The sequence below is a fragment of the Perognathus longimembris genome, chromosome 3, assembly GCF_023159225.1.
Source record: "Perognathus longimembris pacificus isolate PPM17 chromosome 3, ASM2315922v1, whole genome shotgun sequence".
NCBI lineage: Eukaryota > Metazoa > Chordata > Mammalia > Rodentia > Heteromyidae > Perognathus > Perognathus longimembris.
In genome coordinates, this window is record NC_063163.1 from 79,814,396 (window position 1) to 79,830,234 (window position 15,839).

The window sequence follows — 15,839 nt, forward strand, 5'->3', positions numbered from 1 at the left end:
CTCAGAGGCCAGGCCTGGGCCCCCCCCCCCCCGCTGCTGGTACAGGGGGAGGCTGGATCCCCCCGAGGAGCAGAGACCCCTGGCTGCTCAGAGCCAGCAGTACCATGGCGGGCCAGCCAGAGTGTAAAAGAAACACGGGACACAGAGCTGTAGTCAATGATTTTATCTTGGAAAATGGAAGCAAGTGTTTTTGACAGAACACTATGGCCGCTCTATAAGAGCCGATCGGGGAGTGTGCATGTCCTCCTGTGGATGTCTGGCTTTCAAAAGACAATGCTGGACAAACACAACTTGGGAGACAGGAGAGCATCCACAAAGCTCCAGGCAGCACTGGGACCCGAGTGGAGGGCGAGGCTGCAGTCAGTGCAGGGCGCAGGCCCGGCCCCCTTCTGTGGGCCGCATTCCCCGGTGGCACCACTACCACCCACAGCTTTCTTCTCAAACTCTTTTTGCTTTCAGAACCTCAACGACACTTCTGCATCCCAGAAGAGCTCATCTGAACAGTGCGGCGTCAACGACAAGTCACTATAACTTTTCTTTACATCCCATACCCATGTCACCATCCAACACACATGCACACAGAACATCTCGACGCGAAGGGGAACCTGGAATGGCTGGTTAGGAATTTGGTAGCCTTGCCAGTAGCCAGTTCCCCCAGTTGGGCCATGTGGTCTAACCAGCTGCCACGCTCCTCCGGCACGCTGCCCCCCGTCCACGCCCTTGCAGCCAGCCCCAGCTCATGCCAAAGAGCTCCCTCTTGGGCCCGTGGTGGTGACCGACAGCCCTTCCAGGACAGAGGCACCTTCCTCCTGTGTCTGGCTTCCCAAGCATGTGCTGTGAGAAAAGTGCAAAGCTCCTGCTGGCCTGGCCATGCTGGCCACCCATGCTCACCAGGGGCCTCTGTGGTCAGTGAGGGTGAGGACACGAGCCGCAGAGACAGAGCCTTGGCCATGTGGAGGGCTCAGAGGGACAGCAGAGGTCCTGCCCTCCTGCCCCTGGTTTGTTCTAGATCATGCTTTTCAGTCTGCACATCCAGTGTTCCCTGAGCCTCGCCTTGCTGATCATGGTTAGGGCTGAACTGACTGGGGAGCCCTGAGAGGTCACAGGGGAGTGAAGAGGAGGAAGGAGGAGAGCTCTATGGGTGTCAGGGACAGCAGGGGGTCATGCAGAAGATAGGACCATGTGGCAAAGGCTTCCTGAATGCCCTCTGGCCCAGGCAATCCACTGCCACAGGAAGGGACGCTCAGCAGCATGTGTGTCCACCTGTCACAGGCACCCTGGTCAAGCACGCACCAAACCTGAGCCGCAATGTTCAAAGTGATGAAGGCAACAGTCTGTGTGGTAACAAAACCGCAGAAACGCATGCAAGTTTAGGTTAGATTATAATCGTCTGACGCACAGGATCAAGCAATATTCCATTCTGCTACACCCACCCGATTTCTAGAAAAGAGAAAAGAAAGTGAGGAAGAGGACAGGATGTGAGCTCTTTTTGATCAGGAGACTCGACAGAATGCAGGTGGTAAAGTGGTCCGTCCATGTAATTTTTTCAAGTCTTCCTTCCATCGTCAATACAATGACCAGGTTTGTGCTGCAAATGAGCCAGCACCTTGTGGCTTCCGCTGATTGTTCTCAGATGAGTGTTTATACAAAATAATATCTTATCTTCATTTCCTTATAAACATACACAGTGCTGTCCCTTTCAAATTAAGAAAAAAAAAACCCACACAAATACTGCAAAGTAGCAAAATACAAAGGAAAAAAAGCTACTTTTGGTTTTGGCAACATTAAAAAAAAAAAAAAAGAAAGAAAGAAATACAAAAAGCAATGTGGCATTGGTCCCTAGTCACTTAAAAAAAAAAAAGGTACTTGGGCACGACACTGAATCAGAATTGATTTGTTTTCTGAAATTCAGAAGATCGGGGATTTTAAAAGTAGCATGTTTGTCTCATAAAAGTTCAACAAGTCACATAACACTTAAAACGTCAAAAAGCTTTCGGATAAAAAAAGCTCAGCTCTTGATTTTGCAAATTTAGGAGAGGAATTGAGTTCCTACTGGAATGTGGCCTATGGCTGGTTGACAGATCTGAATGGAATGTCTCCTGATGGCAGTGCCGCCCTTCCCGCCCGCCCGAGGACCGTGCCAACAGCCAGCTACCCAGCACAAGTTCTCCCTCCCAGGCTCACAAGGGGGAGAAGGGAGGGGCCTTCAGGCGGCTATCTTCTCCATCTGCTGTTCTAACTTGGAAATGCGCTCATCTTGATTGCAGATTGTATCTTTTATAGATTTGATCTCTTTTAAAATCTCATCCAACTTGGCTTCATTTTGCTAAAAACAAACAGAAAACGGGGTGCTGACTACAGAGCAGTAAACAAGCTTCATTCAGCACAGTCCGGGTGGAGACTTGTAATGCAACTTTCTATTTTGCAGATGGCAAGGCACAGCCACCAAGCCGGAGTCAATTGGGCCTCAGGAGACACAACTTATGTGGGTCAGCCCTTCTGAAAGCTCAGCGCTGCCCCTGGTCCCATGCCTATGCCTTACCTACTGGACAAGGACTCTGGGTAGGAAAGTGCAGGATAAAAGAATCCCAGGGGCTGGGGATATGGCCTAGTGGCAACAGTGCTTGCCTCGTATACATGAAGCCCTGGGTTCGATTCCCCAGCACCACATATACAGGAAATGGCCAAAAGTGGCGCTGTGGCTCAAGTGGCAGAGTGCTAGCCTTGAGCAAGAAGAAGCCAGGGACAGTGCTCAGGCCCTGAGCCCAAGCCCCAGGACTGGCCAAAAAACCCAAAAAAAAAACAAAAAAAAGAGAATCCCTCAGGCTGTCTCCCCCTCCCCCAACCCCTCAGGAGCAGCTCCCTCCAAGCAGGTGTGGGAAGGGTGGTGGTGGAGGGCATGGGGAATGCCCTTCCAGAGGCTCCAGGAGGAAAAGAAACCCCCTCCACCCCTCCAGGCCCTCATGCACCCTACCCCTCTCCTCCTGCTCTCTGGGGACGGCAGCTCTCCAGCTGCCTTACCAGGTCCTGGGGGCAGGGATGGAGGAGTGGTCCTGGGCCCAGCCCCTGGCTCAGGTCATTTCTGTTGCCAGCCCCACCCACTGCTGAAATCTGCTGTCAGAGACCTGGAGCCACACCCGAAATCTAACCACTTCCTCCTGCCAGGACTTCTCTTCCTGGCTCCTGTAACCCCACACTCCAGTGTCTTCCCATTTCTTCTCTACCAGAAGGGCCTGAGGGAAGACCCTAGAAGTCCTCCTGTCCTCTCTCAGATGGCGGGACACTGTCCTCCAATGCCGGCATTCTGGAGCCCAGCAAGCCTCATGCCCCAGGACTCTCTCACCTGGTGCCCACAGCTAGGACAGTGCCCACAATGCTCTGCACGTGGCTTCCCCAAGGACATAGCCTGCATGAACACACACATTCCTGTCTGCTTACCACACTGGCTGAGTCTGTGGTTTTCTTGGGGACACTAATCAGGTCGCACTTCTTGTTTGCTGTGGGCTTGCTGTCCAGAATGTTCTTCTTGACCACTTTCAGATCCCTGTTCTTGCCAGGAATGTAGCCGTGCTTCAAGGAGATGAGGATGGGGTCAGCATTCTTCCCCTCAAACCACTCCTCTGCCTCCAGCGCGGCTTCTGGCCCCGCTGTGTCAGGGTACAGGTCATCCTGGAAAAGGTCGGACTGCAAGAGACACGCGTGGACCCTTCAGTAAGGAAGACAGGGGGTTGGCTTGCTTTTTTTGTGTGTGTGTGTGTTTTGTTTTGTTTTTTACCATGTCCTACCCCAAAAGGTACCCACCTTCCTGGGGACTGTCATGATGACGGGCTCACACTTTCTCTCGTGGAGCTTGAAGAACCTTCAAAAGGAGACAGAAAGGTAATGTCTCATGATGTGACATAGGACAAGAGAGCAGGATCTTAAACACCCTCTGCAGCGGCCCAGGCAGGAAGCGCTTCCCACCACCCCTCATGTGACCACCCAGGCAGGAGGCAAAGCTCAGGGTACCACTGTACAGACAGGAAAGCCAAATGGGGGACACAGGGGACACTGATACAGGTAGGAGCACGGTAGCAAGTCCCTTGTGAAAAGTCATCGTGTCATTAAGACAATGGAAGGCAGGCCTATGCCCTGGGTGCTAGGTCCTCTTGAAGTACTGGGGTTCAAGCCCAGGTCCTTATGCTTGATAGGCAGGCAGGGTCCCTAGCACAGAACCCCCACCCCCCCAGTCTGGATATGATCTTAAGACTGAATTTATTTTGGATCACATCTTGATTTGTTTTGTTTAAATCACAATTTTTATTATTTGTGACAGCTTTTCCTTCATTACTTTGACTACTTAAAAAAAAAAAACAACCTATGATTAAGCTGGTGGTGGTCATGCCTGTAAGCCCAGTACAGGAAGGTGGTGGTTAAGAGTATCTAGGTTTGATACCAGCACAGCAAGACCCCATTCTCAATCAATCTTGACAATCTGTAATGATCAATATAGAAAGGGCTTATAAATATTCTTAAAGATGCAAGTATCAGAACAGCACACTTGAAGTTCATATAGTTTTGTGCCATACCAGTGCTCAGCATGGTCGCCTGTCTGCAAAACGATGTAGCCAGAGGGCAGCCTCACTGCAGATCTTTGGTTGGCTGTGTAGGAAAAGCCTGCTCTGGAGGAAAGCCGCTAGCACTATGATGAGAGGCAGCGACCACCACACAGGCCAGCCTGCCAAGCCAGCCATCTCACAGCCCTGGCAGGAACATGGTTCTCTCCCAAAGGGCAGGAAAACCACCTGGTTTCTGTCCCAGAGCCTGCCTGCCCACCAGGCCACTAGCCACAGCTTCACTCTGAGGATAAGAGTAAAGGTTTCATTATTTAATTGTGAGATACACTTAAATCAGTTCCGTGTGCCACAGAACTGTTCCACTCAAGTGGTAAGGGCAGGAAAGAGAAAATAATTCATTCCAAACCACACACAGGTAGAAAGCCTGGCATTATAGAATTACTGGTAGTGGCTAAAGTCATGGCCTAGCAAGCTCAAGGCCCCAAGTTCAATTCCCAGTACCACCAAAACAAAAAAGTCCTTCTCTTAACTGGGCACCACTGGCTCACAACCTACAATTCTAGCTACTCAGGAGGCTGAGATCAAGAAGGCTGTAACCAAAGCCAATCTAGGCAGAAACGTCCGCCAATCTCCTTCTCCAACATAAGCAGCAAAAAGCCAGTCTGGCAACAATGACTTAAGTGGAAGAGCAACAGCTATAAGGAAGCAAGTCCAGCAAGAGGGTGAGGCTCTAAGTCCAAACCCCAGGAACCGAGAAGCCAATGGCGGACATACTGCTCCAGCACTCTGCACGCGGCACACCGCAGCTAGAAGACTCTGTACCTGGCAATCTCACATTTGTTGACGTCCAGTCCCCTCTTGGGCATGTAGCCCATGCCCCTCTGAGGCTCCTTGCTGCTGAAAGTGTTGAGGTAGTGAACATAGGGGGACTCATCCGTGATCTCGAAATAGCGGATACTGCTGTCACCCTGTAAGACACCAGAGGCACGCCCAGGTTCGGTTAGGCGCGCTGTGCTCAGCGAGGCGCCTCTCTCCTCCATCACCAGCAATCCCAGGGTGGGACTTGGGAGCTGACCTTGCTCCTCCCTCACAAGAGCCCCCCCACCCACCCATTTATCAGCCACTAGTGCCTTTTGCACAGTCTCCACCACCTCCTCAGGGCTCTTCCTTTATCCTCCTGAGCCTAGAAATTAGGTCAAATTTAGGGCAACAACAACAATGCCCCTGATAAAGCAGTGCAGGTGATCTGACCTAGGAGTGCAGTTTGGGACTAGGGATTTGCTCACAGACCACGGGCATTAACACCAGACAAGCAGATGACAAGAGAAGGTGACAGCTTACTCAAAACATCCCTTTTCATGAGTAGCCCAAAACTTCAGAACAAGTACTATCATGTTGCACTTTGCAAAATTCTATGATTATCTTGCTTAGAGTGGTCAGATTCTTTGGAAAGATAAAGCCTGAAGCCTACCTTCGTCCAAGTATAAATAAATGTCATATAATCATGCCAACCTGCACACTGAGGGCTTCCCTGCCTGGGGAAGAGGGCATGGGTATGTTTGCATGCGCGCGCACACACACATAAATACATGCACATGAACACACACAAAGGCAGACAAAAAGAGGGGGGTGGTTTTATGCCCTAACATAGACTTCTTTCTCATAGTCTCTAGTTTCAGTGATTTAAAGATCTAAAGCAATGGAGAAGAAGCCAAACATGTATCAGTCATTTTCTGAATTACCAAAGTGCGGTTCTATCTTGTGTGAACTCAGATCTAAACCACCAATCATGAAGCGCTGGGATGTGGAAATGAACTCAGCACATCCTCCTGTTCATTGGACTGCCTGAGCAAGCAGGTAACTGTTCTAATCTTGGCCAGGCCCAACCTCTGCTTGGGCCAGAGCATCAAGCACAGGACACTATTAGTGCACAACTAACACCGAAACTATCCTTATCTCAGCTAGAGGAACACCAAGTTCCCAGACAAATTAAAACCTGCAAGTTCTACAACACAAGCTCCCTCTTCTCCACCTCTGCAGGCCAGGCAGGCTCTTCGACATGAAACCCACAGCCCACCTTTCCACACAGGTACACGACGCTGGTGTCAGGGTCATAGAAAGGCAGCAGCACCCCGTTGCTCGTGTCCATCTCGTGAAGTGCAATTGGTTCTTGCATGTTTTTCTGAAAACAAAATACACAAACGTGGGCATGTTTTTAAAGGACAATCTTTTTGTGTGTATGGGTGTCAGTCCTGGGGCTTGAACTCAGGGCCTAGGCATTGCCCCTCAGCTTTTTTTTTACTCAAAACTAGTGCTCTACCACTTGAGCAACAGCTCCACTTCCAGATTTTGCTGGCTTTGAACTGAGATCCTTAAATCTCAGCCTCTTGAGTAGCTAGGGTTATATAGGTGTGAGCCACCTATAATCTAATCTCAAAGACAAATTTCTGTGACCTCATTATATATTCATGGATTAGATGAGCGATTTCCTTCTAAGTGTAATATGAAGTTTGAACTACGTACACATACTCTTCATACATGTAAACACCAGTGATGAAGCTCACTGAACATTGTGTGCATCTGATCACATCATTAATGCACACACTGGTGAGGGTCCATGATGACAGAGCCCTTCTCCTTTGTGGCTATTTCTCTTTTTTAAGGAATATTTTGTTTTTATTATAAAATAAACATATGCAGGGGACAAACCTATTCAAAGAGGATAATATGCATATATGGAAATGCAATAATCATAGATATAATGTCATGAATATAATCATAATACATGCTAAAAAAGTAAGAAAGCAAAAGTAAATAACTAGCCAGGTGCCTGGTGGCTCACGCCTATAATCCAAGCTACTTAGAAGGCTGAGATCTAAGGATCAAGGATCAAAGCCAGACTGAGCAGTAAAGTCTGTGAGACTCTTATCGCCAATTAACTATAAAGCACCAGAAGTAGAATTGTGGCTTAAGTGGTAAAGCATCAGTTCTAAGTTTGGAAAAGCTAAGGGACAGCAGTCCAGGCCCTGACTTTAAGCCCTGGTACTAGCACAATAAAAAACAAACAAACAAATACTTGTAAGCAATGAAAAGACAAGAACATAAAAGCCATCCCTCTTCCAGAACTGCCCAGTTAGTCCAAGGGGCGGCAGCAGGAAGTACGAACACCATGGGCTGCCTCTCTGTCTGTCATTCACACTCACACACACACGTGTGTGGACCGCACTACTCATACCACTCAGAAGTCCACCTCTGCTAGTTCCAGTCACCAACCATAGCTCTTCGAGTTTAGGTAGACATCTGATCGACCATTCACCATGAAATACAACTAAGTGCTATGCTTAGTTCCCAAGGCTAACATATTTGGATTCTTTGTCTGTAAGTCTCCAGTGAGGAAGAGCACTTGACAACAGGGAAGAACCCTAGAACCCATTTCCCAGCCCAGAGCCCCAGCTGGAGCAGAGAGAAGAAGCAGAGCCGAAGGCTGGGAAAGGGCCTACCGGGTTCCAGAGCGCCAGCTGCCGCTCACTCATGCGGCTAAAGCCAGTGGTGAAGACATTGCCGTCAGCCAGGAAGATGGCTCGCATAGGTCTGGCTCCTTCGTGTGCTTTCTCCTTCTCCTGGGAGAGAGAAGAGAGGTGAAGAGATCCATTGTATCTCACATACCTGGACAGCAAGGGAAAGGCACATGGGACCCCACACTGGACCCAATTTCACCTGGACCCACTCATATGCTTCTAGGTGAGATCTCAGTGCTAGCCAGCCCTGCCCAGTGAGGGGACAGTGACACCAGCAAGCAAGAGCACCAGATGCCGCTCAGAGCCCAATTCCAAGCACTCCACACAAGGGGCCCCCAAGGCTCTAGATTCCAAATAGTCTACAATTTCACCCAAATCACAGTTTGGAGGGAAGCCCAGCCCTCCTTCCCTAAGCTTCTTTGTAGCTCAGTATGCCAGGCAAGTACCAATGGTCTGTAGGCTCAACCCACTCTTCAGAAGTCACATTGCCAAACACAACACATCTCAGGAAAGGTGTGGAACAGAAGTGAGGCATGCTGGAATTCAACGGACTAAAGACTCCCTCATCTATCTTTTGTCAGGAGATGACTTTATAAGGCCTTCTAAACAGAGAACCCCACACAGCTCTGTAAGGTACCAACACAGTGCCCTTGCAGACAGTGTAAGGAATCAAGTTAAGGGTCAGCAAGGAATGCAGTCCAGTTTAGCTGTACCAAACCTTCAAACTCTTAAGGGTGTTAGTGAACAGATCAAAACCGATCCTTCGTCAACATGGCCACCACTTGAGCCAGTAGAGTGGAACTGGAAAGAAAAGTGACAGGGGACAGCCAGTAGCCTGCCAGCCTCTCTCCTCACTCACAGTTGGCACTTGTGTTCAGCAGGGCCCACTGGCCAGGACTGTAGCCACCTGAGGCAGGGAATGTGCCATAAGCACTGGGGTTTGTCCCAGACAATACTCACAGCAACAATCTCCTGTTTCCTGGGATCGATGACTCTCACTTTCTTGTCTTTGGAAGCAGTGCAGATGAGACTGCCATTCCGGTTCCAGCTCACGTTGTAGATCATGTCTGAGTGCATATCATCCAAGTTGATCAGGGCTTCCCCGGTCCCCACGTTCCAGATGATAATGGCATTGTCGCAGCCTGCAACAAGCAAACCAAGCCCCTCGGAGATTAGAAACACCTGCACAACAAACGGTGGAGAAACTGTGAGCACCACCAGGACAAAACAGATGCACAGGAGGCAGGTGCTGAGGACAAGGGGCCCTACTTGCTGGAGATAAAAGTAACAAAGGGAAAAGATTTGCAGAAAAGAAACCAGACTGCATAAAGGAAAACCTGCACCCTATTCAGTTTGGCTTCAAGTGGAACAACCCCCAAAGCAAAGCACAACAGAACCTACATCAAACAGAATCCTATTGTTTGATGGCTAATTGGGCTAGCAGCCCCTAGTCATTTCAAATTTCCTTTCCTAGTAAAAACAAGCACAGAATCCACTTCTCTTTTTCCCCCGAAGTAACTTTAGCAGGCATGCTTTTCATATGAGCAAGGCTGTGACATATGACAACAGAGGAGGGGAAATGACACATCTTTATCTTATTAAAGGGGAACAAAGGAGGCTGAGAGAGAGGCTAGATCCCATGATAATTGAAATCCATGAAGTAGCATTCAGAAACTGAGCCCCAGAGAGGCTTAAGGCCTTTCCAGGTCATTAACGCCACCCTCCCTGCCTTCCCATTACAGTCTGCCCGAGGCCTTCACAGGACAATAGTCCAGGAAAAGGCAAAATCAGAGAAAGGCACACTAAAAGTGAATTTTTGCCAATAAAGCCATTTTGTAGGTGCTTTAGAAAAATTAGTCATACCACCTGTTATCTAAGGTCAGGAATAGATTTAAGAAAAACCCAGGACAACAGTATAAAAAGTTGGAGCCAAATTCTAGTATGCAGAACGGCCCCTTCCTCAGCCTCATTCCTCAGAGTCATGGACAGCCACCACATGGATGACACAGTCTTAAAACATACAGAGTCAAGCACTGGTGCCTCACACCTGTAAGTAATCCTAGCTACCCAGGAGGCTGAGATCTGAGGAGCATGGTCTGAAGCCAGCCCATACAGAAAAGTCCCCATGAGATTCTTTACATCCAATTAACCACAAGAACACCAGAATGGTGCTGTGGCTCAATGTGGTAGAGTGCTAGCCTTGAGCAAAAGAACTCAGGGACAGCACCCACGCCGAGTTCAAGCCCCAGGACCAACAGACAGACAGACAAACAAAAAAACAGGACCCTGCAGTCAACTGTAAAAGGGCGGACAGGTCTCCTGGTGGCACCTTATATTGGCCTAGATGAGACAGGAAGCAGGAAATTTCCATGATGATGGAATTCTACTTCTGGGAGTTTCTTCTCTATCAGACTGAATTAAGTTCTCAGCACATTGTTGAAAGAGTTTCAAAAAGTGATTGACAAAGATGATTAAAAACCAAAAACCCCAAAGCAGTATCCTACAGTAATGCCTTTTTTGAAAAGTGCCATTGGTCTCAGTGGGTACCTGGTATTAAACTTTAACTGTCCTGTCCTGTCCTTCCTCTTTTTTTTTTTTTTTTTTTTAATGGTTAGGGTAAAGATCCTTAGAAATTCTATCACTAACATTAGTATAGTTTTGTAAAATAAATAAACAAACCAGTGGTATTAAGGTATAACACATTGTGTATAATGCATCCATTTACGTATACTAGGGATACATTTTGATGAGTGTACTTAATCCTGTAACCACAAGCAAGACACAGTTTGTCCATCACCCCTAGTGCTTCTAAGAAAGACAATGGAACCTCAAATTTCGGGCAAAGGAAGAGATTTCTGTAAGATAAACACAGAAAACACTCCAATGAGAAGTCTGTGAGCTCACAAAGAGACAGCAACAAGGGTCTGTTAAGCATCTGTTTAGACTATTAAACTGAGGTATCCTCAGATAATACCATTTTCTGGAATGATCAGGACCACAGTGGGAAGAGCACTACGGGCAGGGTGTCCCAGTCCACCTCTGGGTGTCAGGTGACCATGGTGACCTGCAGCTCACCATGCTGCACTAAGGCTCAGCTTGGAGACCAGCGCACAAGCGCACCAGGCAGGGCACGGAAGGCCTGTCAGCCCCCTACCTGCACTAAGAAGAACGTTGCGGGCTGTCGGATGCCAGGCCACGATGCCAACCCTCTTTGAGTGGCCTTCCAAAATCACCACAGGTTCCGTCAGGGAAAGGGTGAGTCCATTTTCTGGGATCTGCCACACCTGTTGGGAAAGAAAGGCTGAGGAGCAACAGGAAATCCATCACCTGTCCTAGGAATGCTCCACCTGAGGCCCTGCTCTGCCTTCTCAGAACACCCTGATACTGTACTTGGATAAATGGCACTTCACATTTCATTGTGAAATGATAGTGAATTGTCTCAAAAAACAACAACAAAAACAAGCTGATATTTAGGCTGGGAATGTGGCTTAATGGTAGAGTGTTTGCCTAGCATGCATGAAACCCTGGGTTTGATTCCTCAGTACCACAGAAAAAGCCATAAGTGGTGCTGTGGCTCAAGTGGTAGAGTGCTAGCCTTGAGCACAGGAGGCTCAGGGGCAGTGCCCAGGCCCTGAGTTCAAGCCCCAGGACTGGGGGTGGAGGGTGGGGAAGAATTGAAAGATCTTGAAATTCAAGCCTGGCTCAAGCTACAGAGCAATGACCTGTCTCAAAATTAAACCAATAGTAGCTTTGTACTATAGCGGACTGGGAGGACTATGGTTCTAGGCCAGCCTAGAAGGGGAAGTTCAAAAGACTCCGTATCAAACAATGAAGCTGGTGTGGGGGGTGTGACAGTCATCCTGCTATACAAGTAGCGTAACTAAGAGGATCAAGATCCTGGCATGCCTGGGCATAATAAACATGAGACCTTACCTCAGAAATAACCAGAACAAAAATGGCTAGAGGTATGGAACAAGTGGGAAGCCTAGCAAATGGGAGGCCCAAAGTTCAAACCCCAATAGTGCTAAAAGAAACATTGATCTGAGCACCAGTGGCTCATTCCTGTAATCCTAGCTACTCAGGAGGTCAAGATCTGAGAATTATAGTTCAAAGCCCAGGCAGGTAAGCACGTGAGACTCTTATCTCCAATAAAACTACTCAGAAAAAGTGGGAAGTAGGGGCTGGGAATGTGGCCTAGTGGTGGAGTGCTTGCCTAGCATACATGAAGCCCTGGGTTCAATTCCTCAGAAAAAGCCAGAAGTGACACTGTGGCTCAAGAGGTAGAGTGCTAGCCTTGAGCAAAAAGAAGCCATGGACAGTGCTCAGGCCCTGAGATCAAGCCCCTGGACTGGCAAGGAAAAATAAAAAGCTGGAAGTGACGCTGTAGCTCAAGTGGTAGAGTGCTAGCCTTGAGCACAGAGATACTTAGGGACAGAGTTCAAGCCCCAGGACCAGCCCCTCCCCCCCCCAAAAAGTCACCTTAATTGGTGAAGACCTGCAGGGGAGCCTGGCGGGGGTGGGGGGGTGGGGTGGTGGTGGTGGTGGAGGAGGGGCAGAGAGCACAACGGAAAGAGCAGAGACTTGAGACAATAGAAGGTGGTGATTTTAAAGCTCAAGAAGCAGAAACCCCCTCTAAGAAAAGGTTACAGGTAAAACTCAGTAGTGCCACCACACCCAGAAGACCAGATATTAAATATTATTTTTATGAATGAAGGTTTAAAACAATTGTGGGGGGGCAGAGAGGTAGTGCTGGGATTAAACTGAGGGCCTCACATTTGCTAGGTAGGTGCTCAACCATTGAAGCCACATCCTCAGACCATTTTGTTTTCTCAGTATTTTTTTTAAAAGGGTCTTGTGTTTCACCCCCAGGTGCCATGAACCCCAGTCCTCCTCCTACTTATGCCTCTCACACAGCTGGAAAGGCATGAACCACCTCAACCAGCTCGTTGGTTATGACGGGCTCTATGAATGTTTTTGCCTGGGCTGACCTCAAACTGGGGCCTTCCTGATCTCCATGTCCTGGGTGCCTGGGATTACAGACCAGAGCCATTTTACCCAGTTCCACAGGAAGAATTTTTTAAGGAACTAACTCATGAAAAATTTAGTGCTTGCTATTGAAAAGTCGCTCATGTGTGGAACAAGTGAGAAACAGCATCTTCCTTTGTGGGAACTTTTAAGGAGACAAAGCAGTGTCTGTTTTCAATTGCTTAGTTCTGGATTAGATGAGTGCTTAGGTTCAGCTCAGTTGTTTCCTACGGAGAGAGAAGGGGAGGGGAAGAGGGAGGGAAGGGGGAAGAGGAGGGAGGGGGGGAGGGAGAGAGAGAGAGAGAGAGAGAGAGAGAGAGAGAGAGAGAGAGAGAGAGAGAAGCTGGGCCCGATGGTACACACTTGTGATTCCACCACTAGGGCGGCTAGAGCAGGAAGATATTGAGTTCCAGGACAGGCTGTGTTACAGAGTAAGATCCTATCTCAAGGGGCTGGGGGGGGGGGGTGAGAATAGAAAAATTAAAAAGAGAAGATGGCTGTTATCTGAAAGAGTAAAAGGGAAAGAAATCCTGATTCATTCAAGCCTGGAGGTTGCCTTACTGCCCCATCCCATCCCTCAACCAAGCTGCCAGGAGATAACAGCCTTCTAGCCTCTCCTCCCCTCCCCCAGACCACAGCCCCCACTGAGGAGTGAACCAGAAGCTGTTCCCCTTTCCCCTGGGAAGATGTGTGCAACCGCTTCCCTCCAGCAGGACATGTCTGCTTTCATCCCAGTGTGTGCACTGTTTTAATTCAAAGATTTATGATTAGCAAAGACAGCTCCAAACTGCACTTGGCTATTTGAATACAAAACAGAACTGAAATTGTGAACACTAAACACAGAAAACAATGGCTACTAATTTGATCAAAGCATGATGTCAGAAGAAAAACAGTTATGAAATGGGACTTTAGTGACTCAACAGGAAATGTATTTTGCAAGATGACTCTGCCCCATGCCTGCTAACAGGAAGTGTGGTGATGCCATCTGTTACCTCCAGATGGCGCCATAACCACAGGCTGTGGAGGTTCTTAAGGGCCTGCAAAACCTCCGCCTGTCTGACCAGGTAATGCTGGATAAGGGAGCATGAAGCCACAGTAGATTTAGGTTATATCTAATGGGCATTTTTGCCCTTCAATAAGAGGCACAAGCACAGTTTGTAATGAGACTCTGCCTCTTCCTTTCTCGAGCCTCCCCTTCAGCCATCCTCTTGTTTGAACTGAGAAACTTTCACAGTGAAGCAGCTCAGTGTTAAGTGCCTGGCTCTCTCCACTTGCTGGTGCATTTTCTACCTCAGTCACACACGCATGCAACACATTATTGAGCAGATCTGGTCCCAGGTGATCACACAGAGAGGCCTGAGCTAGAGAAGTTCTTGGAGCAGATACTTCTGGAAGACTGAAAATCAAAGACAACATGTGATGGGCTGTAGATAGTTAAAAGGTGGCTTCTGGAGCTAGGTAGACTCTGGTTCAAATACTGCTCAGACTATACTGCAATGATTCTGGGCAGACACAGATGAAGAAGCAGTGCCTATACCTCCTATGGCTGATAATAGGACTTAGTTAACAATACTCACAAAACAGAGCCTGGGAAAAGGATCTTCACCAGCACAGCAACAGACAAAGGCCTAATATCAGTCATCTACAGAGAACTCAAAAAACTAGCCCCCTCCAAACCCAATAAACCAATTATTAGATGGGCAAAGGAGCTAAAGAGAGACTTCACAGGAGAAGATATAAAAATGGCAAAGAAACATATAGGAAATGTTCAACATCCCTGGCAGTAAAGGAAATGCAAATAAAAACAACCCTGAAATACCACCTCACTCCAGTTAGAATAGCCTATACTCTGAACTCAGGCAACAGCAAATGCTGGAGGGGATGTGGGGAAATAGGAACCCTACTGTTGGTGGGAGTGCAAATTAGTACAACCACTTTGGAGAACAGTATGGAGGTTCCTCAAAAAGCTCAACATAGACCTACCCTATGACGCAGCCATACCACTCTAGGCATCTATCCTGAACAACAGGTCTCAGGATATCATAAAGACATCTGCACATCCATGTTCATCACTGTACAATTCACAATAGCCAAAATATGGAAACAACCCAGTTGCCCCATTACAGATGAATGGATACAAAAAATTTGGTACCTATACACAATGGAATACTACATAGCGATTAGAAATGATAAAATATTGGTATTCGCAGGGAAATGGTCAGAACTTGAACAAATAATGTTGAGCGAGACAAGCCTAGAACACAGAGAGCAAAGGGGCATGGCCTCCTTGATATATGACTGTTGGGGGTGGGGGGGCGGGAACAGTAGAGACCAGGTCTGCAAAACAAACTTCTTTTCAAATGGCATTTCCACAGGTTTGGGTCAGCAACCTTACATTATGTATCTAAAACCAAACAACTACTAAACATAAAAAGGTCTAGAATAGACCTATCAGTGGATCACAATAGCTCAACAGCTATGTACACATGATCATATAAGACGAGAATAAGCAAAAACAACTCCAAGAGAAGGACACAGGAGGATTCTATTGTTGATGTTACATTTAAAGTTCTAGTTGAATTTCCTTTGGTGTACCCTACGTGGTTACTGTATATGATTTTGGTACACTGGATAGTGTACATATGCCTACCTGATCTACGGAAAGGAAAGAAAAATGAGGGTGTAAGATATCACAAGAAATGTACTCACTGCCTTATTATGTAACTGTACCCCTTTTGCA

The 15,839-nt window shown here is 47.8% G+C and overlaps 1 protein-coding gene across 1 annotated transcript in view; it reads right to left on the reverse strand.

Moving 5' to 3' along the window:
* Positions 1–148: 148 nt before the first annotated feature.
* The window catches only part of Coro1c (coronin 1C), a 70,755-nt gene continuing 55,064 nt past the window's right edge, over positions 149–15,839 (reverse strand). Inside the window, exons 4-11 of the mRNA XM_048342767.1 lie at positions 11,229–11,358; positions 9,035–9,216; positions 8,057–8,176; positions 6,634–6,738; positions 5,379–5,524; positions 3,802–3,859; positions 3,439–3,684; positions 149–2,326 (exon numbers count right to left, since the gene is read on the reverse strand). Of these exons, the coding sequence (XP_048198724.1) occupies positions 2,207–2,326; positions 3,439–3,684; positions 3,802–3,859; positions 5,379–5,524; positions 6,634–6,738; positions 8,057–8,176; positions 9,035–9,216; positions 11,229–11,358 (1,107 nt within the window). The 3' untranslated portion in view covers positions 149–2,206. The remainder of the gene's footprint in view (positions 2,327–3,438; positions 3,685–3,801; positions 3,860–5,378; positions 5,525–6,633; positions 6,739–8,056; positions 8,177–9,034; positions 9,217–11,228; positions 11,359–15,839) is intronic.